At 48.7% G+C, this 25,902-nt stretch overlaps 5 protein-coding genes across 5 annotated transcripts in view; 3 read left to right on the top strand and 2 right to left on the bottom strand.

Annotated features, from left to right (window-relative positions):
* LOC117580697 (integrin alpha-PS1) overlaps positions 1-18,744 on the top strand; it is a 35,977-nt gene extending 17,233 nt beyond the window's left edge. Inside the window, exons 2-8 of the mRNA XM_034267322.1 lie at positions 8,912-9,039; positions 13,413-13,525; positions 13,631-13,764; positions 14,711-16,104; positions 16,185-16,324; positions 16,400-17,395; positions 17,515-18,744. Of these exons, the coding sequence (XP_034123213.1) occupies positions 8,912-9,039; positions 13,413-13,525; positions 13,631-13,764; positions 14,711-16,104; positions 16,185-16,324; positions 16,400-17,395; positions 17,515-17,751 (3,142 nt within the window). The 3' untranslated portion in view covers positions 17,752-18,744. The remainder of the gene's footprint in view (positions 1-8,911; positions 9,040-13,412; positions 13,526-13,630; positions 13,765-14,710; positions 16,105-16,184; positions 16,325-16,399; positions 17,396-17,514) is intronic.
* On the top strand, positions 587-1,219 carry LOC117580696. Its single transcript, XM_034267321.1, has one exon. The coding sequence runs from the start codon at positions 691-693 to the stop codon at positions 1,168-1,170; it is 480 nt and encodes a 159-aa protein (XP_034123212.1). The 5' UTR covers positions 587-690; the 3' UTR covers positions 1,171-1,219.
* A 266-nt stretch (positions 18,745-19,010) lies between the features above and the next one.
* LOC117581213 (proteasome activator complex subunit 3) lies at positions 19,011-20,773 on the bottom strand. Its single transcript, XM_034268190.1, has 3 exons — positions 20,706-20,773; positions 20,136-20,639; positions 19,011-20,048 (listed from the first exon to the last, which is right to left on the bottom strand). The coding sequence occupies exons 2-3, from the start codon at positions 20,506-20,508 to the stop codon at positions 19,681-19,683; spliced, it is 741 nt and encodes a 246-aa protein (XP_034124081.1). The 5' UTR covers positions 20,509-20,639; positions 20,706-20,773; the 3' UTR covers positions 19,011-19,680.
* A 556-nt stretch (positions 20,774-21,329) lies between these two features.
* LOC117581258 (leucine-rich repeat-containing protein 57) lies at positions 21,330-22,479 on the top strand. The gene has a single exon (XM_034268265.1). The coding sequence runs from the start codon at positions 21,639-21,641 to the stop codon at positions 22,353-22,355; it is 717 nt and encodes a 238-aa protein (XP_034124156.1). The 5' UTR covers positions 21,330-21,638; the 3' UTR covers positions 22,356-22,479.
* Positions 22,480-22,666: 187 nt separating this feature from the next.
* LOC117581454 (probable peroxisomal acyl-coenzyme A oxidase 1) lies at positions 22,667-24,814 on the bottom strand. Its single transcript, XM_034268667.1, has one exon. The coding sequence runs from the start codon at positions 24,783-24,785 to the stop codon at positions 22,749-22,751; it is 2,037 nt and encodes a 678-aa protein (XP_034124558.1). The 5' UTR covers positions 24,786-24,814; the 3' UTR covers positions 22,667-22,748.
* Between the last annotated feature and the right edge of the window lie 1,088 nt (positions 24,815-25,902).

Below are 25,902 nucleotides of genomic sequence, written 5' to 3'. Positions count from 1 at the left end.
AAGTCAAATTGTAAACCAAATCAAATCGAAACCACTCCGGATGCGATTTGCCATGCAGCTCAAACAACAAAACAAACAGCACCCACTGTAAGTGCTACAAGTGCTATGTATAATGGGACTATGTATAAACAGACTCTTTGGGCATTCCGTCCATGAAATGAGGCGATACGGATTAGAGTTCAATACCGTAAAAAGCGCCATAACAATTATGATTATTTCGAATATACGTCGAATATGTATGTGTATGTACATACACATGAATGTATTTATGTAAATATGTATGTATGCACGCACACTGTACTGCAGCCAAAAACCTACTGATAGTGACTATCACAGGGCTACACAGTGAAGGGGTTCCGACTGACAAGCACATGGCCCCCAAATGCTTGACCCAATTCCAATGGCTATCGAGCAGCAGCAGCATCAGCAAGGGGCAGGAAGTGAATGCAGCTTGGCCCTGATGTACGAACGAACAAGTATCAGCTTCCATATCTATTTGGCAGATGTTTGAACAGCTGTCATCTCTCACTTGGTGTCTGTCTCGCCTTTTTTTATTTTGTAATTTACGATAAGAACTCCAAATCGTAGGCAGCCAAAGAAACTCTGTCAATCAAATTCAACGTCCATAGATCAAGTTTTGCTCGTGCTGGCACGCACATGCACAGACACGGGCACGGCTGATGAGCGGCGATGGATAGCTCTGCCGGTTCTGCCGAAACAGAGGACGAAGCGGAGGACCCATCTCGGACTCGGGATGAGGATGAGGATGAGGATGATGATGACAACGATGTGGAGCAATCAACCGATTCAATGCAACATGGGCGTCGACGCCGGAACTACTGGCTCAGCCTGTATGGCTTTGAGGCCGCCGAGGCCGTCCGCATCTTGTACATCTTCATGCGCTTCTGCCATCTAACCGCCATCAATCGGCTGCCGAACGGCATCGAGCTGAGATTCGGCACATCGGAGCACCTCCAACGGGCCCGTCTGCTCGCCCAGCGGCTCGTGGTGAGCCAATTCCAGCTGAGGTGGCGTATGGGTCGCCTGCCACACCTCGATCACCAGCAAGGGGGTGAGGAGAGGGGAGGGAGCTTGGAAAGGGAGAGCTTAAGCTTAATGGGTAGGCTGCGTCGGGCATTTGTCAACTACTTTCAGAGCATGTCACGATAGTCAATGGCTTCTACGATCGATGGGTGCTTAATAAAGTTTGGTGATATTTAATTATACACTTATGTACGTACATATGTAGGTATTATGTATACATAATGTATGAATGCTGATGTAATCTCTGCTTTCCGGATTGCTTTTCCTGCGTTGTTTTTCGTAACAAAATCTTTAAAATTTTCCAAACTCTCCCCCTGTATGCGGCGACCATGCACACCCACATGGCCCGCAAATTAAATTGAAAAATGTTTCCCAAAACAAACAAAAAATTATTCATGGATAGAATTTTCATTTTTGACGAGTTCCTCAATTGAAAACCATTAACATAATGGCCCAAAACAGAACTCTGCTGGCTGCCAGTGTGGGGAGTGGTAGTGCGGAAGGGGTGGTGCGGTGATGCGGTGGTGCCTGCAAAGCGAATTTACTTGTCAGTGTCGCGTCGCGTCGCTTGTAATTTATGCAAATTTTATGCGCGCACCACACAAAAAGCAAAACACCAAAATAGTACAACAACAAAAGTGAAGCGAATAAAACAGACAAAGTGAAACAAGAGACAAAGAGAGCAGCAGCAAACAACAACAACAGCGACGAACGCATAAAACGCAGACGCACGCAGAATTGTTATACACTTGCAAAGAGAGTAATAACTTTGAGCAGATGGACACGAAAGAGTGAAAGCATATACGAAGACACAGACGGTTCGTCGAAGTATTCGAAATAGACCAAAGCAGTTGGATGAAGCTCAGCAAGAAACGTGCAAGCCGAATGGGAGTTATTTTGTTTCATTAATTAGGTATCTAAATCTGTTATACATTGTCAAAGTCAAGTCGGCTGCCCTTTTGCAGGGTATCTGAACCATCGACGCCGCTGCCTTAGGAGTTTCTTCATTATTTTCGCAGTTGCTGCTTTTTTTTTAGCTGTTTATTTGTTCCATGGTCGTTCCATGGGGCTCGGCGGGGCGTTGCGTCGTTTCATTTAGTTTATGGTGACATAATTAAAATTTATATGACACTGGCTTACAGCACCCGCATTCCTCCCGGAAGGGTGACGCGACTGCTGAAGTGGGGCGGGCATCTAAGAGAGTTGTGCCCTATGAGGCGAGAGTGAGAGATTACGCATGGGGTAGGGCAACGATAGCGATATCATCGATCATGCTTACGCATGCGACAATTATCGGTTATTTTATCAAGCATTAGGTAATACCACCTACAAAGAGAGCGCCGTTATAGCCTCTTCTCTATCTTTAGAGATATGTTTGTACAGACGAACCCAGCACGGTTCGCCACTGTACACCTTCGGTGTGGACTCGTATCAATTTCGTGTGGAGCACACGCCCCCGTCAGAACGCGATCCGGCTACCTGGCCCTACCTGTGTCGTCCCCCTGTGTGTGTCTCTCTCTCTCTGTCTCTCTGTGTGTGGCCGGCTCTCATGTCAGCCGACGGCGAGCGCTTGCACACACCCCGTGGTCCAGGAGGGTCCAGTGGAATCGCGTGGAGTGGCCCTGCCAATCCATTTCAAATTCAAAGAACAACAGAAACAAAAGCAATGCTCATGCTCACTCAACAGCCTGATATCCATATCCTCCTGCTCTGGTGTGCTGTTTATGTACGTACATACAAAAGTACATATGTACATACATACATATGCAGCCAGGCGCACGTTTGCCTTGTGGCTTTTATCCTTTGATCCAGCTTGCTGCTGTTCCACTGTGCTAAAAACAACAACATACTCACATGATGGGCCAAACGGAACATTGCAGTTATTGTTATACACGCGCACGTGAGCTGCAGCGCTGCGTTATAACACTTTCCGAATTCTGCCTTAATCGTAAGAGAGTGTTATATATGCACACACGCACACGCACACGCACATCTGCTATGCATCTTCCGTTTTCACTTCCGATTCGTCTGTGCAGCCCCCCCTGCCCCCTTGGCAGTCACTCTGATGTTGCGTTTACCTGTGCTGCTCCCTCTACTCCGGCTGCTCTTGCTCATATGTATTTCTTCTACATCTTTTCGTGTTCTTCTCGATCATTTACCTGCCAGAGCATACTTGTATGCATGTATGTATGTATGTGCATGTGTGTGTATTTGTACCTATGCCCGGTATTTCCCTAAACACCGGTTCTTTTGCTCGTCACCATCCTCAACCACTTCATTGCTCTCTCCCGCTCTCTTTGTCTCTTGCTCGCTCTTCCACTTAGCGAGCGCCATTAACTGTCATTGCCTTCAAGAGTTCTTCGTGTATGCGTTCGTTCGTTCGTTCGTTCGTGTTTTTGTTTATGGAGCGGTTTGCTCTTTGTCATGAAAGGATAATAAAAAAACGAAATTATGTTTAAATATGCCAAAGTCTGCCTCTTCTTCTCCTGCTTCTTGTCCATCTCCCTCTCCCTCTCTCGCTTCTTAGGTCTTATTTGCCCGAGCTCTGCTTCATGGGCGTGCTAAGACTTTTATTGTCGCCATGTCATTGCCATACATGTGCTATACAACACCCGTATAAAAACACAGCCACAAACACACACATACATTAATACATACATTAGTACATACATTTGTACATATGTACATAACAGAGTGTTGCCTAACCCTGACCTGACCCTGACCTGACCTGATCCGACCTGTCTGGTGTCTCCGACGTCTTGCGCAACTTGCTTAGCGACTTGGACTTTCATTATGATCCATCGCATGGTCTACATCTGTACACATGTATGTATACATCACAGATACATATGTATACATAATCCCGACACTTTTGCAATGTGCCCTAGAGAGCCAATGAAGCAGCTTTTCCTGTATACACTATCTGATCCATTGCCTTTGAGAGATTTGTTGGCTTCATTCCAAAATGAATCGATCTCTAAAAATCGATACCTTAACGATCACTTCCCCTAATAAGTCTTCCCGGCTGCACAGCCGTTAGGTGACAAGCGATATTTATCGTGCAACTTATCGAATTAATCACATCCCCTTTGGTAACCCCAAAAGGGCTCTACCCCCATCCACAAGCGAAGGCAACAACAATTTGTTTCTTCCACAATTTATGATCGCACAAGCCCAAGATCAAGGGAGAGCGTGGGATGGGGGAGAGCCCCACACAGCAGAAGGGGGGTACTATAACGGGTGAACAAAAAAAATAAACAGAGGCTGCGTCAAGCAACGAAGGAAGACTGTGGAGACACCCGACTACCCATCAAAAGGGTAAGCCCCCCCCCTCGGTACAGGATACAGAAGCAGAGGCTGCCTCAAAGAGGTCAAATATGAAGGCAGCGGCAGCGTCTGCGCCTGCGCACTTACCAGAGAGACAAATTTAACATCGCTGAACCCAACGCTTGACCTTGCCATCAATTTTCATAATGGAAACTCATGACGGGCATGTCGGGGAAATCAAATTTGTTGCTGGAATGGGGCTTTTCCGAAAACACCAACAAAAAAAAAGAGAAAAAAAAAAAACGATAAGCTGAAAAGCCACCACAAAAGCAGCGGGCCAATTTGTGCTACTTGGGTTACGTCTCTGCTGGGCAGGGGCATGGGTATTACTGTCCCATAGATGAATGAATGGATCGCACATCGAAACGGAACGGAACGGATTGGATTGGATGGTTGGTAGGCGGTTAAGCGGGTGCCCCAGCCGCTGCTGCTGCTGTGGCAATTTAACGCTCCAGTGGGTTACCACAGCTAATGTATGCCTTCATCATCTGCATTTGTGTCAGTCAGAACTGGGTCCCACACAATCGTTAATGGGGAATCGGTCGCTGCATTTGCTGCATCAATTTCCCATACGCTTGGCCAAATCAACGAGCCGTGAGCGATGACCCAATCGAATGTAGAGCGAGGTCGGCCAGCGTCAGCGCTCACTGGAGAGTGAGGAGCGGGCAGATGGCTCATGGCTTTTGGCTTTTGGCCATGCAGATTGTCATAAGTTTACCCAGACAAGTCCTTGTCCCCTCGTTGCTCAACTTCTTCGGCAGTCTTCGGTTTTTTTGGGCTTCCACTTCCTAATGGACCCTCAGCGGAAGCGCGTGCCTGCCGCTCATTATGCTTTTTGGCAGTGTGCAAATTGAAACATCAGCTCCAAGCATTTCCAAATGCTAATGGCATTTGTACATATCTGCAAACAACAAGAAATTTGATATAAGACCCTTGAGCTGCCATGACTCTCCTCGACACGCGCGTCATGGCCATTGACACCTTGACATGCCACGCCTCTGCCCCAGCCACAGCCCCAGCCACTGCCACTGCCACTGACAATGAATGACTTAACCAAATCCCAATTGACTGCCCGTCTTGAATTTTAAGTTGGAGCACAACAAAAGCCGACCAATTTATTGGAATCATTTTCGCTTTTAGGGTCTGACAAATCCCTTGGGCAACTCGACAGTTCTGCAGGGTGGGGCACGGGGTTCAGCGCTCTTCGAATAAATATCGTAAAATGTCCCAAAGATGCCTTTGCCCAAAGTACAAGCTCCCTCAGCTTCCTCTTGGAGTTTCCTGAGTTTAAATTGAATTAGGCATTGGCTGGCCTTTGGTTTCCATTTGCACTTTGCGTAATTTGCATTTCGATTCCACAGCCTGAAGAGGATGCTTCAGCTTCAGTTTCCTCTTCTGTGGCTGGCAGCTGCATGTCGCCTATCGCCCCATACGATCTGACAGGTAACAAGAGACCAGGCAAGGTACATACATCGCCCTCATCCACAGCATCAGCCTTAGCCTTAGCCTCTTCCACCGCTAGATAACTTCATCCTGTCGCAGCAGGAAGTATCCTGGAAATCACGTTCGCCTCTCTACTCAATTTTCAGTGGAAAACACACAGAGAGCGAGAGAGCGAGACGTGACTAACATCGATTGGCCTGCGGCCTAATTAGATACTCAACAAATACGCTCACCTGGCGACACCTCAGCACAATCAGCAGACTGCAAATGATGAGAGGCCAAGGCTGCCAATCGAAAAGAGAGTCCCTCGGGAAGGGCAGCAGCATAAATGGAAGAGGAGGAACGTTGAAAATGAAATGAAATTTTGTATTTGTGTGTTGGGGCGAATGATAATAAATAAATATGCAGCTGATGGGATTGGGAATGGGGGAAACACTTGGAAACACTTGTGATAATCATGACTAATAAGACACACAAACAGTCGAGTCGAGGGCCAGCCCGTCCAAAAATAAAGCCAAAGAAAACAACGACAAAAGACAAACACAGCTGGCTGGCGGCTGGATCCCCAAGCATCCAAAAGGAGCGGGTTCTTAGAGGGTCGGGCGGGGGCCAACAGTCAGCAGAAAGTGCTCAGAATTCGGGATAAACTTCGGCTGGGGGGCGAAATGAATCGAACTTGTTGTTTAGATGCGCAGATTTTGCGTCCCTTTTCTGGAGCAAATTTTGGATTGTTTATCAAGAATAAATAGCACCAACGGAAGTGCAGATATTCTTGGCTTGGCTCATCCATAAATAATACTAATTCAATTCACTCGAGCACTTCAGCAATCAAACAATCAAACAATCTCTCCAGCTCCAGCTCCAGCTCCAGCTCCGGCTGCTGGCAGAGAGCGCATGGGGGTTGAATGGGGTGGTTTGAGGCCTCACTTGAAAGGGTTTCTCGTGTGGCAATTGAAACGCCACGCGCGTTCCCTTAATGCCTGCAATTAATGTTCAAAAATTGAATTAAATGCACTCTAAGACATCGCTGGGAGATGCCACTCAGCCTTTGGTGGGGGCTTTATAAATTATAATTGGAGTGGAGCCGCGATAATTGAACCAAAAATTCAACTGCCAGAGCAGTTCCCGCTGCTAATTGATAAGCTAAGTGGCAAGTGCCATAAAAAAGGGAAGAGAACTCAAGCTGAATCAAAGAACTTCCATACCGAACTGGGGAGCTGGTGGAGAGTTCATTAAGAGACTCGGCTTTATGGACTCGCGGAGATTTATGGGCCAGCGGCATTTCTTTCGTTTTCTCACTGCTGCTAAATGTAGCAACCAAAGACCTGGACCCACCTGACATGAAAGCCCATAAAAACCAGCAAGAATGAGCTGGGGGTCAGGTCAGGTTTGGGTTGGTTTAGTTCGGTTTCAATGGAATGTTTTTGGACTGTTGCAACTCCTTAGCGTTGATCTGTGGCTCTGGGCTGAGTGTGAACGTTAATGACCACAAAACACACACACACACACACGCACACACACACACACACCTGCCTTGTGGGCAGGTAGCAAGCGGGTTTGCTCTTGATTTTGTTCCTAATTTCCACTGAATTGTTTTCCGCCGCTTGTTCTTCGTGGAATAAGGAATTGTCTAACCTTATTTAGGGATTCTAAAAGTTGGCAAAAATCAAATCGCCCCCTGCCCTCTTTCGCTGACATTTTCTTTGAGGGTTTTTCGCTGTTTTCTTCGTCTTTTATGTGTCAATTGTGTGGTGACAAAAGCGATAACTTTGAGCACGCCCATAAACTGGAAGACGCTGCCAATGTCCACACCACACACTCTCCTCTACCCGCCAGCCGTTCTTCTCCTCCTCCTCCTCCTCCTCCTCCTGCACCTCCTCGCCATTCTCCCACACCAGCGCCCCCCCTGTTCATCTCTCTCTCCTTCACTTGCTGGCTGCCTGGCAATTTGGCCACCAGTTTGCCTTTGAGGCACTTAAAGATTTCTTTTGATTTTGTTGCTGCTGTGTGTGTGTGTGTGCAAGAGAGAGAGTCTCGTGTGTAGGTGCCAGTTAATGGCCGCCATAAACCCACTCCTCGCCATCGTGTTTCGTTTGTTGTCGTACATGCAATTCCTGTTGTTGTCGCTATTGCAGTTGTCGTTGCTGTTGCTTGTTGCAATTCAGTTGTTGTTGCTGTTGCTGTTGCTGTCGTTTATGGCTGAGCTTACGGGCTGCCGCCAGGATAATGAACATTCATGTTGAACACGTTAGGCGACTGCAGGCGAGAGCGTGGGTGCAGCATTGCATGCGGCTGTCGCTCCTCTCTTTACCGCTACTCTCTTTAGCGCTCCTCTCTTCCGCACTGCGCTCTTCCGCACGCCGCTCTTCTGCACGCCGCTCTTCGCCACTCTTCTTCCTTGCCCATTTCTTGGTCTACTTTTGCACCGCTTTGCACTATTTTGTTGTTGCTTACTCTCTTCTGGCTTCTCCTTTGGCTGTCTTCTGCTCATCCTGTAATTCGTTTATTCGTTTCCCTTCTTCCCGCTCGTTCCATATTTATGTTTCTTTGCCGTTTCATTCTTCCCTTTTCGCTTTGCTTGCTGGCTGTGGCCTGCTCATTAGCTCCATCTTTCGTGCAGACGCGCCCAGCCACTGCTCCGTGACTCCCACTCACCACTCACCACTACCCCCTTCCACGCTGTCCCGCTGTCCCTCTGTACCTACAGCACACTGCACACGTTTATCGCCTCGAGTAATTACATTTTGGCAGGGCCAAGCCCCGTGAAAAATAGAAGGCAAGAAGCGCAGTGCATTGAACCAAGTCGGGATTGTCGTGGGCCGTGTCTCAGTGCCCACCTACAAATCGATTACAGAACGGTGTGCCCAGCCCCGCACACCACCGCAGCAGCACCCCGCTCCAAGCAGACAGACCCGCAATTAGCGTAAAACCCAAGCACTGACCGCAGATCGCTCGAAACCCGATGCGAAACTAAACCTTTTTGCGGTTGCCCACTCGTACTCGTACTCGTACTTGTGTACATATTCACATACATTCATATACATATTATGTATTTTGATATTATCTTGTGCTTACGATTTGATTTCTTTGATTTCAGCCTGCTCGTGGGAGCGCCACTGGATCATAATCGACAGCCCAACACCTCACACTCGGGCGCCCTCTGGAAGTGTCCCATAACGCAGAGCTTCGATGACTGCGAACAGGTGATAACCGATGGACGACGTTGTAAGTCACGAATGTCACGAGTATCTATAACTATAACTAGGATCTTTATAATGAGGAATTTCAAGAAGCAAATGGAACTTTCTGTGCACATCCAAAATTCTTAGGTTTACAATCATTTACGATCTCCATGTCGATTCTGATTAGTTAAGATGCAAAATAATTCTTAATTCTTACGTATATAATATCAAGTTAGGCGATAGCTACTAACCAAGCTTTGGTACCTTTTGCCACCCACTCTCTCTCTCTCTCTCTCTCTCTCTCTCTCTATATATCTCTATAAACTTTTTATGTTTTGGAAGGTTGACTGGTTTGAGCCAATGTCATGGATCCCAACAACCTTCCAGCAATTCCGTTTCTACTCTCTCACTCAATAAATTGTATATAAACAATTGCCTGTACAGAGATTCTGTGACTAAACTTTTCTAACCCTAATGGAACCTTTTCAGTTTTCGATTTTAAGTTATTAGGAAATGGAAGCTGTGAGCAGCTGATGAATTGTTCAATCGAAGAGTTACCCAATGAATCATTCACTAAGCTCACCGCTTCTGCGTTACATATTTTTAGTAATTTATTGTATAAAGATCAAACCACTTTTGCCCTAGCATCTTAGTCTTAGTGTGAACACGAACCATATCGATATCCGAGATCTACTATTGTATATTTAATTTAATTTAATTATTTTAATTGTTTTTGTACTCTTCTTTTTTTTCTTCCTTTATCGTTTTTTTTTCGTTTATCTCTCTACCCCTTGATTTTTGGTTAAATGGAAATTTATATTCGGTGCGCCTAACTGGGAAACCTCATTCGGGTACCCCTCCAACCTCAACCTCAACCTCCAATCTCCAATCTCCAACCTGAACCCAAACCCAATCCAACTTTTCCAAAATACTGACCAAATTATTTTCGATATTTGCAAATTCGATCACGATCACGATAACGATAACGATAACGATAACGAACGAATCATTTAGCATCGAGCGGAGTTTATGAGATTAATAAGCGTAAGTGGTATGGGTGCTTTAATTGTTGTCTTGCCCCACAAAAACCTGAAAAAAAAACCCAACTAAAATCGACACATCCCTGGTCAAAGCATCGCATCGCAATTTTCTAACACCCATTAAAAAATGGTGTAAAATCTTGTTGGTTTTGCGCTTCAATTTCTTACACTTGTGTTTTGATTTCTTTTATTGATTAACCATTTGATTCAGTCGAATCGCTCGCTTTTGTACATACAATATCAGCGATCACCGAATGCACAGTCACGCACACGCATGCCAATGGCCGCCATCTTGCTTACTTATGTACCACCTAACCTATCACACTCCTTACCGCCGCCTCTCACTTATCTTTCGCTGCTGCTCCTGACTTGCCACGCATGCGCGCACCACTCGTAATTGCAATCAGATAAACAATATTGTACCATACTACCCACTAGTCATAGAGTTAGCTAAATATACTTTATACTCGTATGTACATAATTATGTTTGTTTAGTTGTTTATCTCTAATTATGTATGTATTTTCGATAAACTATTTAACTAAGTTATCATTTAACCCTTGCACCATGAAGGAGACGCTAGTAGCTCATCAGAACCCAGAAATCTTCTAACTAAGCTGCCATTGCTCACTTGTACATTTTTTTCTTTATTTACATTGAACTTAAAATCTTCTTGTACAAAATATCATACCTTTGTTTCCGATAGTAAAAGTTGGAGTTAAATTTGATTACAAATTTAAAATGAAATATTTAACTTGCTTTACTTTAATTTGAAATTGATCTTTCATGGCATAGTACAGTCTTATAGCAATGAAACGCACTGTATTTGTACCCAACCCATGCATGAACCATCTATTTATGTACAATGTACTGTACATACATATGTTCCAATAATCCCCCATCCATCGGCAAAATGTTCGAATTCGTCACAAGGCCAGCGCCCTCCGGACACGTAACAGCTCCCCATTGAGCAGGAGCTTGGTTCAACATTTGCATTGGGCGATAACATTTCCCGAACTGTTGTGGGGGATATGCCGTTGTACGCTTCGATTGCAGCAGCAGCAGCAGCAGCAGCAACAACTTCATTATCGGCCTCACATGTTGGACATTTCCTCTGCATGCCCAAGCTGGTTCTCGGAATGCGAACATCGTCCCCGGGCTGAGGATTATTCCAGGCTTTACTTTTTTGGCGGCTCCAATTCGCGGCTCATTTAGCAATAATTATATCGTTCCATTCTCTTGCTCATTCTCTTTCGATCATAAATTTACATTTGGATGTAAATTCATTTGCGCTTTGCCCTGCCCCTCCTTAATATTCACCCAATGAAGACGCCATACAACTGGGTCGACTGCACTTTTTTTCGTACACCACTGTGACCGTGTTTTTGCCTCTTCTTTCTGCTTTAATTCTTTCACTTCGTCTGCTTATTCGAATGAATGTTCTTTTGATACCCTCGCGCAGAGGGGTTTGCGTATTTTGTCCAAATATTTGCAATGCAGAAACTAAAAGTTTACTTACACATGTAATTGATCGAAATCATTTCACTTTATGCATATGTACATCTTAATAATCATTTAACGCACATACTAATGTACAAACTCCATCGTTTGTCTGTTCAAGGGGTGTCAACAGCTTCGACTCCTTCCATTGCGCTCTCTCGCTCTTGCTGTTCTTCTTGCTGTCGCTGTTTTGGCAATCAGAGCGTGGCGGCCGCTCAAGACTTTGTCTGCGTGTCAGAACGTGACAAATTTCTCAAAACTGCATACATTGTATGTGTGCACTGCGCATTAAGTGTGTTAAAAAAACTCACACACACAGCAAAACCAATGTTGGCAGCGGCATAAAAATAACTGAAAATTTAAGAATGCAAATTCCTGAGTGAAAAATAACTCAGAATACGTTTTCGGGGGCCCCTGGCAGCAGCAGCGGCAGCAGCAGCAGCCTTCTGCATTCTTTAGGTTTTCTACGTCTTTTCGTCTTCCGTGTTCGTTTTTCTTTTACGCCTGCCAATGTCAACTACGCGTCACACAGTGCAAAGTTCATTTGGTGCTGGGCCAATCAAATGCGGATGGGGTGCGGGGGGTTTGCTGGGGAAATCTGCACTGCACTTCCAGCTGCGCGCCTGCGTGGATGGCGGCGACTTTCACTTGCAGGCCCGACCGGGCGCGTTTTAAACGCGTCAAACCCGTCAAGAACGGCCCACGCCCCAAGGCACTGCAGCGCAACGAAAGGCGAAGAAAACCAAAAAGAAAACGCCGCTTAAAAGTGCCGTACCCTACCTCTCTCACCGAACCCATGCATGTGTGCATGTGTGTGTATGTCCACATATCTGACTCCATCTCTCCTCCAACCGGTGCAATAATCATTTATCATATTTCAACACTTTGATGCTTTAAAATGCATTCTAAATCAATTTCGTTACGTTTCGGGTCTCGCTCTCTGTCGCTCTTTCTCTCTCCATTGCTTTGGCTGCCAACATTACTCTCCCTCCCCATTGCGGCAGCATTCTGTTAGACTTGGCAGCGCTTTCCATTTTCTCATACCCTTTCTTTGATGCTGCAACTATGACTTCAAAGAGAAGTTTGCAATGCAGTGACGAATATTGCAAGTCTGAAGTGGAGTTTGTACGTCGGTGTGTTGCCATGAGAAAAAACATTACCGAAATAACAGAGCAATGAATAAACATCAAGCAATGAATGAACATCAGAAATATTCTGTTGAAACAATTCGATTGCTGGCAGAGCTCTGGTCTCAAAGGGTATCCAACTTTGCGTCTTACGCTCTAGCTCGCTCTCTCTCTCTCTCTTAATCTCCTTCCTACGTTGTTGTTGCTCACTCAGCGGAACACATGTGTTCTCCAGCTCCAGCTCCAGCTACAGTTTCAGGGTCGGGTCTCTTTCTCTTCTCTCAAGAACACAAACACACACACGCACATGTTGTGCCCCAAACTCAACTGTTAATAATTACATATTGCATTTCAAAATCAATTTGGAGTTTAAAATACTTCAATTTATGTACGTATGAATGTGAAATGTGACTGAATTTATTGTTTATACTTATTACTCGTACAAAATATTATTGTTAATAATGCATACATACTACTATTACACTTGAAAGTTAATGATTTACATAATTATTGTTCTTGTTGTTAATTTTGATGTTTTTACTGTTGTTGTTGCTGACACACACACACACGTACACGCACACGAAACACATGTACACATACATACATCCACCCACCACCACACACGTTGCAACTCTTTCTACGACACTTGCTAACATATTGGTATCTCTCTCTTCTCTCTCTCTCTCTCCCTCTCCGTATCTCTCTCTCTCTCACTGCACTTCTACTCCTGCACGTGTCCGTGTACGTACAGCATACGACAGCGAGGTCCTCTCGCCGCCCTCCAGCGATGAGATCAAGGAGGGACAGTGGATGGGCGTCACGGTGCGATCGAATCCGCTTCAGGCCAATGGATCGGGTGGCAAGGTAAGCTTTTCCTTATTTTAACTCTCTCCTTTTGCACAGAGCTTTCATCGCTCTTTATTTAGAATCACTTTCATTTGCTCTCTTTGCTATTTTCTGTTCATGCAGGTGCTCGTGTGTGCCCACCGTTACATGTACATTGTACGCGAGAACCGCTATGGCCAGGGACTGTGCTACGTCCTCACCAACGATCTGCAGTTCGATGAAGTGCACGAGCCGTGCAAGGGTCGCCCTGTACAGAGGTGAGTGGTGGAAAACGTGCAGCGTGCAGCGTGCAGCGTGCAGCTTCAACCTGTCCATCAATCAATCTATGGGATTATAAGCTTATCATAACTGGTTCTCCACATAGCCACAGCCTTCTGGGACAGCTGACAAGGGTCAGGTCGGGAGAGGGACGCGACACCCACGAACAAAAAAGTGTCAAGGTGAATTATCTGTGGGATGGGGTTCTGGGGCGAACTGGCATTTGATGAATGGTCTGAGGGTGTGGGGGAACAGGAACAGGAACAGGGACAGGGACAGGGACACATACAGACATACATATGTGTGCGCGTGTTTCGCTTTTGGCCAATTAGCATGCAGCGAGGCCACTCCATGGCTTGCCTCAAGTGTGACACCGATGACGTAGGCCCCTGGTCGGACCACCAACTGCAGGACGCGAGCAGTCATAAAGGTGAATTTTAATTTATTTAAATGACATGAGGTCGTGGCCAGGAATGTGGGATCCGCACCCACACAATGACCAAATTCAAGGAGCGGTAGATGGGTGTTTGGACAGGAACGTGGACGGGGCAGTCGCAGGCCTGTCAGCATGTTGGATATGCAATTTTTCATTGAGCAGGTTCCTTGCGTGTCCAAACTCGATTCGGGCATGGGGTGGGCAAAGAGATGACAGAGAGAGAGAGAGAGAGAACGAGAACTTCTAATGTTGACCCTGGACTCATCCATTAATGTCGCCAGTATCAAGCGAGTAGCAGTTGACCCTGGACTCATCCATTAATGTCCCAACAAAAGGGGAAAGGCATCTATTAGTGTAACGACTTCATTTGGAAATGTTAATCATAATAATGTCTCAATGATAAGAAATGAAGTAACGAGTGGATCCCCAACCATAATGTAGCGAGTGGCAGTCTCAGAGCCATGGCCATCCATTAATAATCATTCCAAATGGGCTTTTTCTTACCTCAGACAACACGAGGACTATGGCCTGTGCCAGGCGGGCACCTCCGGCGCACTGCTGGACGATGACACAATGGTGCTGGGCTCTCCGGGTCCGTTCACGTGGCGTGGCTCCATCTGGGTGACGCAAATCGGTGGCGAGTACCTGCATCGAGACAAGACGACGTACTACAGCGACCACTCGGATGCCAGCTCGCCGGTGGATAAGTACAGCTACCTGGGCATGTCCGTCACCGGCGGACGCTTCTTCGGCGACAACATGTCCTATGCAGCGGGTGCGCCACGCTCCAATGGCCACGGACAGGTGGTGATCTTTGACAAGGCCAACACCAATCCGATACCCGTGCGCCTCATCATCGATGGCGAGCAGTTCGGCTCGAGCTTCGGCTATGAGCTGACCACCGCGGATGTCAACGGAGACAATCGGCCGGATCTGATTGCGGCGGCGCCTTTTTTCTTCTCGAAGAACGAGGGCGGAGCTGTCTATGTCTATCAGAACGATCAGGACACGCTGCCCAGGCGGCACACGCTGCGCCTGACGGGTGCCCTGGAGAGTCGCTTTGGCCTGGCGCTGGCCAACGTGGGCGATCTGAACAAGGACAACTGCGAGGACATCGCTGTGGGAGCGCCCTACGAGGGCCAGGGCGTTGTCTACATTTATCTGGGCTCGCGGCAGGGCCTCAACGAAAAGCCCGCACAGCGCATACAGGCCTCGGAGCTGGGCGCCACAGTGCCCCAGGGCCAGCCCATTCGCACCTTTGGCATCTCGATAGCGGGCAACACGGACCTCGACGGCAACTCCTATCCCGATGTGGTTGTGGGGGCGTTCAACTCCTCCGCCACGGTGGTGCTGCTGGCGCGACCCATTATCAACATTCAGACGAGCTACCGCAGCGATGAGCTGCGCAACATCGATCCCAACAAGCCGGGCTGCCGCTCGGATGCGTTCAGCAATCTGACCTGCTTCAGCTTCGAGGCCTGCTGCAGCATCGATCCATACGATGATACCACGAAGGAGCTCAGCCTGATGTACAGCGTGGAGGCGGAGACCTACGACCATCTGAAGAAGTTCTCGCGCGCCTTCTTCGATCGCGACAACAAGCGGAGCAACGTCATCAGTCGCGTGGTCAAGGTGCGCACCGATGGACGTGTTGCCTGCCAAATAAGCACCGGTTACATCAAGGCCAACACTCGCGACATCCAAACGCCCATCCGCTTCAGGCTGAAGTACACGCTGCAGGAGCCTCCGCTGGCGGACTCTGCCCTCACGCGACTCAACCCGATGCTGGATCAGACCCAAGCACACATTGACTTTGAGGGCACCTTCCAGAAGGACTGCGGCGATGATGATCTCTGCGAGAGTGATTTGGTTATTCGCGCCGAGCCAAATATCACAGCCATAGGTGCGTCGAACGTGTGTCCCCGCCGCTCCCGAACTCCTTAACTCTCTCGCTCTCTCTCTCTCTCTCTCGCTGTTTTGCAGGCAACGAGTACACGGTGATCCTAGACGGAAATGAGCTGGAGGTGGGCATCAGCGTGACCAACCTCGCGGACTCTGCCTACGAGGCGCAAGTGTTTATTAGCCACCAGGCGGGCGTCTCGTACGTGGCCACCAAAAAGCCGGTAAGTAGCCAAGACCCGAGACCCGAGCTTAGCCCATTCCCGATGCTCACTCTACGCGCTTCTGCCTGCCCACAGACCAATGCCACTTGCAACAGCTTCAACACCACTTTGGTGGCCTGCAGCCTGGGCAATCCGATGCCGCGCGGCACCACCACATTCGTGACGATCCGCTTCCAGCCAAAGAGTCTGGAGCCCAGCGAGAAGTCGATGCAGTTCCACATATTCGCGAATACCACATCCAAGCTGGTGGGCAGCGAGCCGCCGGAGCGGAATCTCAGCGTGGCCGTGGTGCGGCGTGCCAAGTTGCACTTCCGTGGCTGGGCGATGCCCGAGCAGAGCTTCTACAGTGGCGCCAGCCAGGCGACGGACAACTCGCCCATGGAGATGGGCGACGTGGGCTCGCAGGTGAATCACAGCTTTACCATCTTCAACGATGGACCCTCGACGGCGCCCAAGGTGCACATGGTCATCCACTGGCCGTGGTCGCTGTACAGCGACCCGGAGCGCGGGCACAAGGATCAGTATCTGCTTTATCTGGAGCAAACGCCCACCGTGGAGATTGGTGTGGGCGAGTGCCATGTGGCGCCCGAGTATGTGAATCCCCTGAAGCTGGATAGCGGCTCACAGGGCTCGATGATCGCCCAACTGGGCGCCCCAGCCACGCTCAAGATGTGGCCCATGCGTAGTCGCCAGCAGCAGAACAGGAACCAGACCCAAGCGACCCACTCAAGGCAACAGCGCAGCACACTGGAGCGCGTGACGCGCCTGGAGCGGCTCACCTACGAGCCCGAGCTGGCGGGCATTGGGTCCAGCGGCAGCGGCAGCGGCAAGAAGCAGGACATTGTCGAGCTCGACTGCAACAAGGGCACGGCACGGTGCATACGCATCGAGTGCGACATCTACAACATGCCAGCGAGATCCGAGGCGCAGGTGATGGTGAAGGCGCGACTCTGGAACTCGACGCTCGTCAGCGAGTATCCGCGGGTCGATCGAGTGCGCATCATCTCCACGGCCACCGCCAAGATACCCGAAGACTTTGGTGTCGAGGTGATGGAGCACAACGAGATCGAGGTGAGTCTTTCGTCGCTTTGGCGCAACCCCCCCCCCCCCCCCCCCCCCCCCCCCCCCTCCCTTCCCCCCCCCCCCGCTCCCCCGGCCCCCCCCGCCCCGCCCCGCGTCGCCCCCCCCAGCGCACGCGCCACCCCCGCCCCCCCCCCCCACCTCCCGACACTGCCATACCCTGGCTGATCATCAGCTTTGCCATACTCTTGGGCGTCGTGGTGCTGGCCGTGTTCACGTTCTTCCTGTGGAAGTGCGGATTCTTCAAGCGGATACGACCCACGGATCCCACGTTGAGTGGAAATCTCGAGAAGATGAACGAGGAGAAGCCCTTCCTGGCGGCCAAGAACACCCATCATGTTTTCTAACAAGAGGGCACCGTCGGCTGGGATCTGGCACGCCGGATCGCCCCCAGGAAGAGGCGACGCCATCTCCAGCTGCCCCTCATCACCAGACAGCGGGTGCACGGCCAACGCTGGCGACGACACAAATCCTCGAACAACAACGAGCTGGATATCCTGAGGCTCACGCCGCCACCGCCGCCCCTAAGCGTTCTGAATTGGGGCAGCGATGGATACTACCAGGCCAGTGCCAACTGGTGGGGGCACATGTAATGTGGGGAAGGATCGGGGGCTGTGGGTTGTGTGGTTCAATGTGCCATTTCGTTTACTTAAGGCAGCCAAAACTGCTTCATGGATCTAGAGGCCTGTGCCGGTCTAGGCCTTGTTTAGGCCTAAACGATAAGCTAGGCCAACACGATTTGGGTTCACATCGTGTTGGATAGTGTAATTTGTGTAAAAAAACAAACAGAAAAAAACATAAACTGTTCTTAATCGCATAGGTGTATATGTATGTGTGTGTGTGTGTGTGTGTGTGTGTGTGTGTGTGTATGTATGTGGTAGGGCCTAGGCTAAGCTTTAGCTTAAGTGAGAACCAATTCCGAATATATTCATACAAATCGAAAAACACTGCCAATAGGAACACTAAAATAATCAGCACTAAATCGGGGCTCGAAGATAGCAACAGGAGCAGGAGCCGCACTGGATACGAAAGTATTAGCACACTTTTACACTTTACATACAATATTTATTTAGTGACTACAGACAGACAGAATTTAGGCAGCAGAATCGCCACAGCTGACTGCTGACTTGAGGCGTCGTCAACATAGACAAAACTCCTCCGGGGAGGAGTCCAAGTTCCCTTGGCCATCGCGTAATTATTATAAAATTTCTTCTTTTTTTTTGGTTTGTTTTAAGCGAAGAGTCTAGTTAAGTGTAATTGTGGTAATGTTAGCTGTAAATATGAATTCTTTTTTTTCTTATACATCTGTTTAATATACTTACTATTATTTTTTTAAACCACAAAAAGTTGTATTGCTTTGGGAACCTGAGAACTGTTTGGATCGTGCTTGTTTCGTGCTCGTGCCTGCCCAAAGCCCATCTCTAGCTGCAGCGCTGCCACACAGCAATGAGCCTTTGCATGCAGGCAGTGTTTGCTACGACACTCCGCAAACCAGGGCTGCACACTCAAACACTTTTTGGCGCGCGCTTTTAAGTGAGGTCACATGCACGCAACCATCCGTAAATCAGCAAAGGTGTTCGAAAAAAACAATACAAAGACAAATTGCTTACTCAGCCAAAAGTCACATAGGGTTTTTATTACTACACACTGTTAGGTTACAAAAATTGTCAAGTGTAACAATAATTTGTGTGCTTCTTCTTCGCCTTTCTTCGTTTTTTTTTTTTTTTTTCTTTTGCATCACGGTAGAGAACGCAACATTTGGGGTTTATTTATTACAGTATGTATAGCTATAGATATTTTAGCTGGAATCTATACATATCGCATGTTACTTTCGAGCTTAAACGATTCTAGAAAATGGTAAATGAGAAATGAACATTCCATTTGCCTTTTGGTTCGCTGTGCTAGTCGCTATTACCTTTACTCGTTACTCGTTACTTGTTACTCGTTACTTGTTACTCGTTATCGTTACCTGTTACCTGTTACTGTTATTTGTATAAGAATAAGTGTGTAATTGTAGTTGGTATTTCTTTATCTGTAATTCAAAATGGAAAAGTTTCGAGTATGATTGCCATGTGGCCAAAAAAAAAATGATTCTCGGTCTGTCTCTGTTCGCCAGCGCCACGCGTCACACTCTTCTATGCCTGGCTGGGGGTCTGTTCTAAAGAAAGGGTCTGTCTTCTTGTCTTGCCCGCGGGGCGGAGGAGGTTTTATAGAGAAAGAAAGTAGGTAGATACGATATTTTATGTATATGTATGTATGGAGAAGGAGGAGGATCACTAGTAAAGACTCTCGGTGTTCGAGGAGCGGGGCTTCTTAAGCTTCTCCAAGTTCTTAATGACTATGTCGTGGAGCGAGGAGTAGCGGTTGCGCACCTCGCAGACCACCAACCACAGACTGAGGTATTCCTTTTCATCCAACTCGACAACGGCTCTACGATAGTCCTCGATGTGCGGATATTTCGCCACCTTGGACACAACCTTGGCGCGCGAAAGGAAATATCGCGAAATCTGGTCGTAGAACGCTGCCGCCTCCGACTCCACAGTCTGGATTTCGGCCAGCGTATCCTCCTGTATGGAGACGCCAAAATTGTTGCCATCCTCGATTTTCGGTATCATGAACGAGATCCACATCTTCAGCAGATTGGCTGCAAGCGACAAATGGCAAATGGCAAATGACAAATGCGGCAATTAGCTTAAAATCCCAGCTCTCACTCAATGTTTTGTTCACTTACAATGCTCCACCAGAGTACGGATGATCGGCTTGACGACTTTTATCATCTCGCAGAGCGGCTTGTTGCACGACACCGAGCCGTTGGGCAGCGCCAGCATGGGGGAGCCAGCGACGACATCGTTGCGTGGACGCTTGTTCGGCGGATGGTCATCGTTGCCGCTATCGTCATGGTTTTTGGCCAGCACCGGCGGCAGCACAGGAATGTTTACATCCTGATGTACCTCCTCGAAGTCGCGCTCATTGAACATGGGCGTTGCGAGCAGCTCATTCAGCTGGACAATCTTCTCGGGGAAGCACTTGGTAATCAGCAGCTCCGCTTTCTGGATAAGCGTGTCTTTGTACTCCTGCACCTTGATAACTGTATCTTTCGGCATTGTGGTCACAGTATATGTTGCGAAATGTTCAAAAGGTTGAAACTAAACGGCGACGTCGACGACAAAATTGCGACGGTCGGTGAACAAAACAGTTGTGACTTGATTACCCTCAACTAGTGGCACTCTGGATGCTGCAAATGTATATTGTCAGTGCTGGCTGTGCTTTAACTTTTGCATTTCTGCCGGGAAAAACTTACCGAGAATTTCACTGATGCGAATTTATTCGGCAGCGTGCTCTAGGGATGTGACCGCGAGACTATCGATCAAGTATACCGCACAGCCCTCAAAAATATACCAAAACATACCGTAAATATACTATGGGAGTTAAATGTATATTGCTTCACCAGTATATCGATGTCAGTATTTATTATTGATAATACATTTTGCATGCACTAGCAACGCAGCTACTCTTTGACGCAAGTACTTTTCTAAACCTGGTGCAAATGTTCACTATTTTTCTGTTGTTTCACGTGGCTAAAACAGCTATAATTCGACTTTTAGCATAACAGGTAGCTGCATAAAAATATCGATAACTTTGTGCGTTAAGCGAAAGCTATCGGTGCTTGCTTTGAAAATCACAACTATGGTTGCAAAAACTGGAACAATAGTCGTACTTATCTAATGGGTTCTATGTCTCATATATCATTATTTTTTGCATAATGTCTTTTTCATATATGTAGTCTGTTCTCTTTTCTTATTGATCATAAAAAGACCGCGTCACCTTCGCTGATATCGCACTGCAATATCGATAGCAGATATCGGCCACCTGAAGATTTAGTGTGTCGATGAGGACACTCGTTTAACCTATCGGTTGACTCATTTCGCCATCGATATTCGCATATATACACGCCCCCGATGTAAATACATAAATAATTAACGAAACTAATATTCAACACATATGAAGAGCGTGAAAAACACTGTTATATCATGTGCTGCGAATAGTTAATGATTGTCCAGTACAAAGCAATTGGGAACATTCATCCCCTGCCACAGCAGAACAGAGTTCGAGTGCGACGCCCTCCCATGGTGAAGGTGAAACTGCATAGACACAGAGTCTCCTCCAGGTACGCGCAGCAGGGCACTTCACTTGCAGATATTGTTGGAGCAGACAGACGCAGGAGGAGTCGAAGATGGGCAACAAGCAGATCAAACAGCACCTGGAGACGGCACAGAAGACGGGCATACTGAAGATCTCATTGCAGCGACTGCAGGAGTTTCCGCCCCAGCTGAAGGCCTATCCGAATGTCCTGAAAACGCTCGATCTGTCCGAGAATCGTTTCGAGCACATGCCCGACGAGCTGGGCAGGCTGACGCTGCTGAAGCATCTAAACCTCAGCGGCAATCGCCTGGTGGAGCTCAACACCGTGGTGGGTGAGCTGCTGAAGCTGGAGGTGCTGCTGCTGATGGATAATTATTTGACCAGTCTACCCAAAACGTTGGTCAACTGCACCAACCTCAAGACGGTGAATCTGAGCAATAATCAGCTGAAGGAGTTCCCCTCGATGCTGTGCGGCCTAACCAAGCTGGATGTGCTCGATTTGTCCAGGAACAAGATCACCAAAGTGCCCGCGGAGGTGGGCAGTCTGTGTGCCACCGAGCTGAACCTCAATCAGAATCAGATCTCTTCGCTGGCCGAAGATGTGGCCGACTGTCGCAAGCTGAAAACCCTGCGGCTCGAGGAGAACTGTCTGCAGGCACACGCCTTCACGCCGCGCATCCTAAAGGACTCAAAGATTTGCATTCTAGCCGTCGATGGGAATCTGTTCAACTCCAAGCAGTTCACCGACCTCGATGGCTACGACGTCTACATGGAGCGCTACACGGCGGTCAAGAAGAAGATGTTCTGAGGCCAGAAACCCACAGAACATTTTTATAGCCCCTATTTTATTTAAGTTTAAATCAATAATTTAATAGCTTAATTGTGTGCATGCCTTCAGTGTAAATCGTTGAGAATAAACAGAGTAAATACAACACAGTCGAGGGTCGGGAACCACTACTCTATCTCTATCCCTTTCTAGCGTTTGTTTTGAGCGTGGTGAATAAGTTAGTGGTCCTCGCCACCTTATTAGTAACTTCACCATGAGCTGGTGGTTCAAGTCTGAACTAACCAAGCAAACTGCTTGCTGCACTCCCGCCAAAAACACAAACACAAACTGCATAAATGTTCTACTATAACGTATAATGTGAGTATGGAAAATGCATTGTGCAAATATATACAATAATTCTCTGTGGGAAAACCATTATAGCTTGCCCCGCATCATGGGCTGCAGATGGCTACGGAAGGTGGCATTGACTGGCTCCTGGTTGAGCGGATTGCGGCGTGCCTCTGCCATCAGGCGCTCGTACACGCGTCCATCGTAGCTGCCCAGCGTGGAGCCGAGTGTGCGATCATGGAAATCGAAGCCATCCACCAGTGCCACCGCATTGGGACGCAGTTCGGCGAGAAGTTGCTCGAATCGGCGCTCCATCAAGCGCAGCTGGGAGCCGGTGATGCTGTTCCAGCGCAGCACGGAGCCGGCCTGGCGCAGGAAGGTGTCCAGCACGAACAGCTCCACCAGCTGGCCCAGCACTGCGGAGACTTGTGGACTCAGCGAGCCGCGCCTCAGGCGCTCCAGCTCCTGCAGCGCGTTCCGCGTGAGAAAGGCGTGGGCATGGGCGATGGCGGCCGCTGTGAGCTGCCTGCCGGACAGATTGTTGGCCTGCTGCTCGCTCAACTTTCGCTGGCGATGCATGCTCTGACTCTGCCAGGCGAGGCGGGTCTGCTCCAGGGCGGAGATCTCTAGGGCGCGTGCGGCATTCTCGGCCAAGTTCTTGCCCCAGTTGAGGCGTGCCGTATTCCGCAGATACGTGACACTGACGGGCAGCACTTTTCGCTTCAGACTGTCCGTGTACTGGCGCACCAGGAAGCGGGCCGTCTGCAGCAGCAGGACGGTGTACTCGCCCTCGTACGTGTAGGCGGCCGTGGCCATGCCGTAGATGCTGTCAAAGTTGGCGGACGACAGGAAGCCGTGACCGCCGCAGGACTTGCGCAGCAGATCAATGCCCTCGCTGGCCTCGTCCGTGCCCACGGCCTTCAGGCAACAGCTGAGGGCATGCAGCTCGGGCAGCGAGTGCTGTCCGGCACCCACCTCCAGCTGCTCCAGCACGCGTGCATAGAAATTCCACAGCCAGTCGGCGGCCAGGCGGTAGCAGACGCCGCGCGCAATCTGCGGCAGAACCTTCACCTGCTGCGTGATGTGGTCGAGTATCTGCACCTCCGGCTGACTCTCATCGATGGGGCTCTGGCGACGGACGACAGAGTATCTGGTGGCAATGGTGGCCGCCTGCAGCAGGCCGTGCAGCACATCCCTGAGGGTGATGACCCGCACGTACACCATGGTGCCGTAGAGCAGCAGCGGCGGCCGGCCCTGGACGAAGGTGCCGTCGGGCAGCACCTGGGCATTCTTCATGAGCATCTGGTCGCGCGGTATGCGCACATTGCGCAGTCCCAGGAAGCCGTTGTTCACACCATTGCCGCCCAGCTTGGGCCCAATGTCGCCCACATCGATGCCGGGCAGCGGCTGGTGTGTCTCCTCGTCGCGGATGCGCACGAGGAACGGCTGCAGGCCGTGATGGCGACCCTTTACGTACAGCTGGGCCAGCACGATGGTCATGTTGGCTGTGTTGCCCAGGCCACCGGGCCACCACTTGTAGGCACTCAGGCTGGGGGTGTTGAGCACAAACTCCTCGCTCTCGGCATCGTAGTCGGCGCGTGTCTCGAGGCCGCGTATGTAGGTGCCATGCCCGAGCTCCGTTTGGGCGTAGGTGCCGATGATGCCGTCCATGTGCCAGGCGCGGCTCAGCCACTTGTGCAGCTGTTCGTCGGTGCCCTGGCCAAGCAGTGTGGTGAGGAACATGGACAAGTGTAGGCGCAGGGGGAAGCTCTGCTGAAACAGGGCGGTGCCCAGCTGGCCCGAGAGCAGCACGCGAAATTCACGCAACGAGTCCACACTGACGCTGAACTGCGGATGCTTGCTGCTGTGCCACTGCCGCAGCTTGGCCAGAAACTTGGTGGATCTCACAATTGTCTGCTCGTAGCGCTCCTTGTACGACAGGCAGCTGGGATGCACAGCCTCCTCCAGTTCGGCATCCTCAAACACATAGCGTTCCAGCGAGCGGCGCTCTTCCAGCTTATCGCTGCCGCCTGCCCACCAGCGGGCAAAGTCCTCGCTGTCAATGCTGGCCCCCTGCCGCTCTCTCGCTAGATCAACGTTCACCGACGACGAAGACGACGACATTCTGCACTGCTCAAATAGCGAAAGTACACTGAAGCACTAGGCTGGTGGCTGCACAACATAGACAAAGCAGTCCAGCAGCTCCCACTTGGAGCCAGTGTGCGTGAGCAAACCAACACCGTTGATGCTCGTCTGGTTGTTCTTTGCACTGCAAGGGTCATATGTGTGTGCTGCTTTGCAAGCAGTGCTTGTTTACCGTACAATGTGCACATATTTTCGTTTCTTTTTGCAGTCTCTCCACAAAAGCAACAACAACAAACGTTAAAACGGTAAGTTTTCTTGAATTTCTCTCATTTTATTTCTTTTAGAAAAAGCGACACAGACATTTGGTTTTTATTTTATGATTATTATTATTCTTAATGGTTTTGCCCTTTCGGTTCTCGGACTTATTTGTGCAACATTCAACAAAATATATATTTATGTATGTATGTATGTATGTATGTATAAATACTTGTTTCTCTCTCTCTCGCGCTCTACCTTCATCTTGCTCTCTTCATCTTGTTTTGATGCCGTCGTGCTGGAATTCTTGCTCTGGCGTTGCTCAAATCTATTGTTTTTATTATGTTTATATATTTTACACGTCTCGCTATCAGCTGAGAACAAGATCGGCTCGGTGCAAGGGGGTCGCGGGATGTGTTCTAGTCTGTTCCATTGCCAAAAGTAACCACAGATAACCACAGGAGAACTGCTAGCGTACCAAAAACCAACTATAGACGCGTGTATGCCGACTATTCGTATACCCGCTACTCAATATGCATGAGTTCGACCAACCAAGTTGGGGAATCTGTTAATTTTGCATATATTTCAAGTATTAAAAGACTAACTTTAGCTGTTATCTCGTTATGTTTGTTTGTTTCAAAGACAAATCTAATGTTGATACCACACAGCCTTATCTTTGTTGGCTTATCAAGACCTGCTTGGTTGATGGTTTTAATGGATTTCTTAGACCAACAATAATATGTCACCTTATCAGGCTTATCAGTTGCAAAGTAGAACAGAACAGAAAGAGAGAATTAATAGCTTACAAGATCCACCTATGGTGGACCTCTGGTGTGTAAACACTCGGACTGACACATGACTAAGTCTCGTAATATTCCATAATTCTAAGAGTAACGGGCAT

The sequence above is a fragment of the Drosophila guanche genome, unplaced genomic scaffold, assembly GCF_900245975.1.
Source record: "Drosophila guanche unplaced genomic scaffold, DGUA_6, whole genome shotgun sequence".
Lineage (NCBI taxonomy): Eukaryota > Metazoa > Arthropoda > Insecta > Diptera > Drosophilidae > Drosophila > Drosophila guanche.
This window is presented reverse-complemented; position numbering and strand designations above follow the sequence as displayed.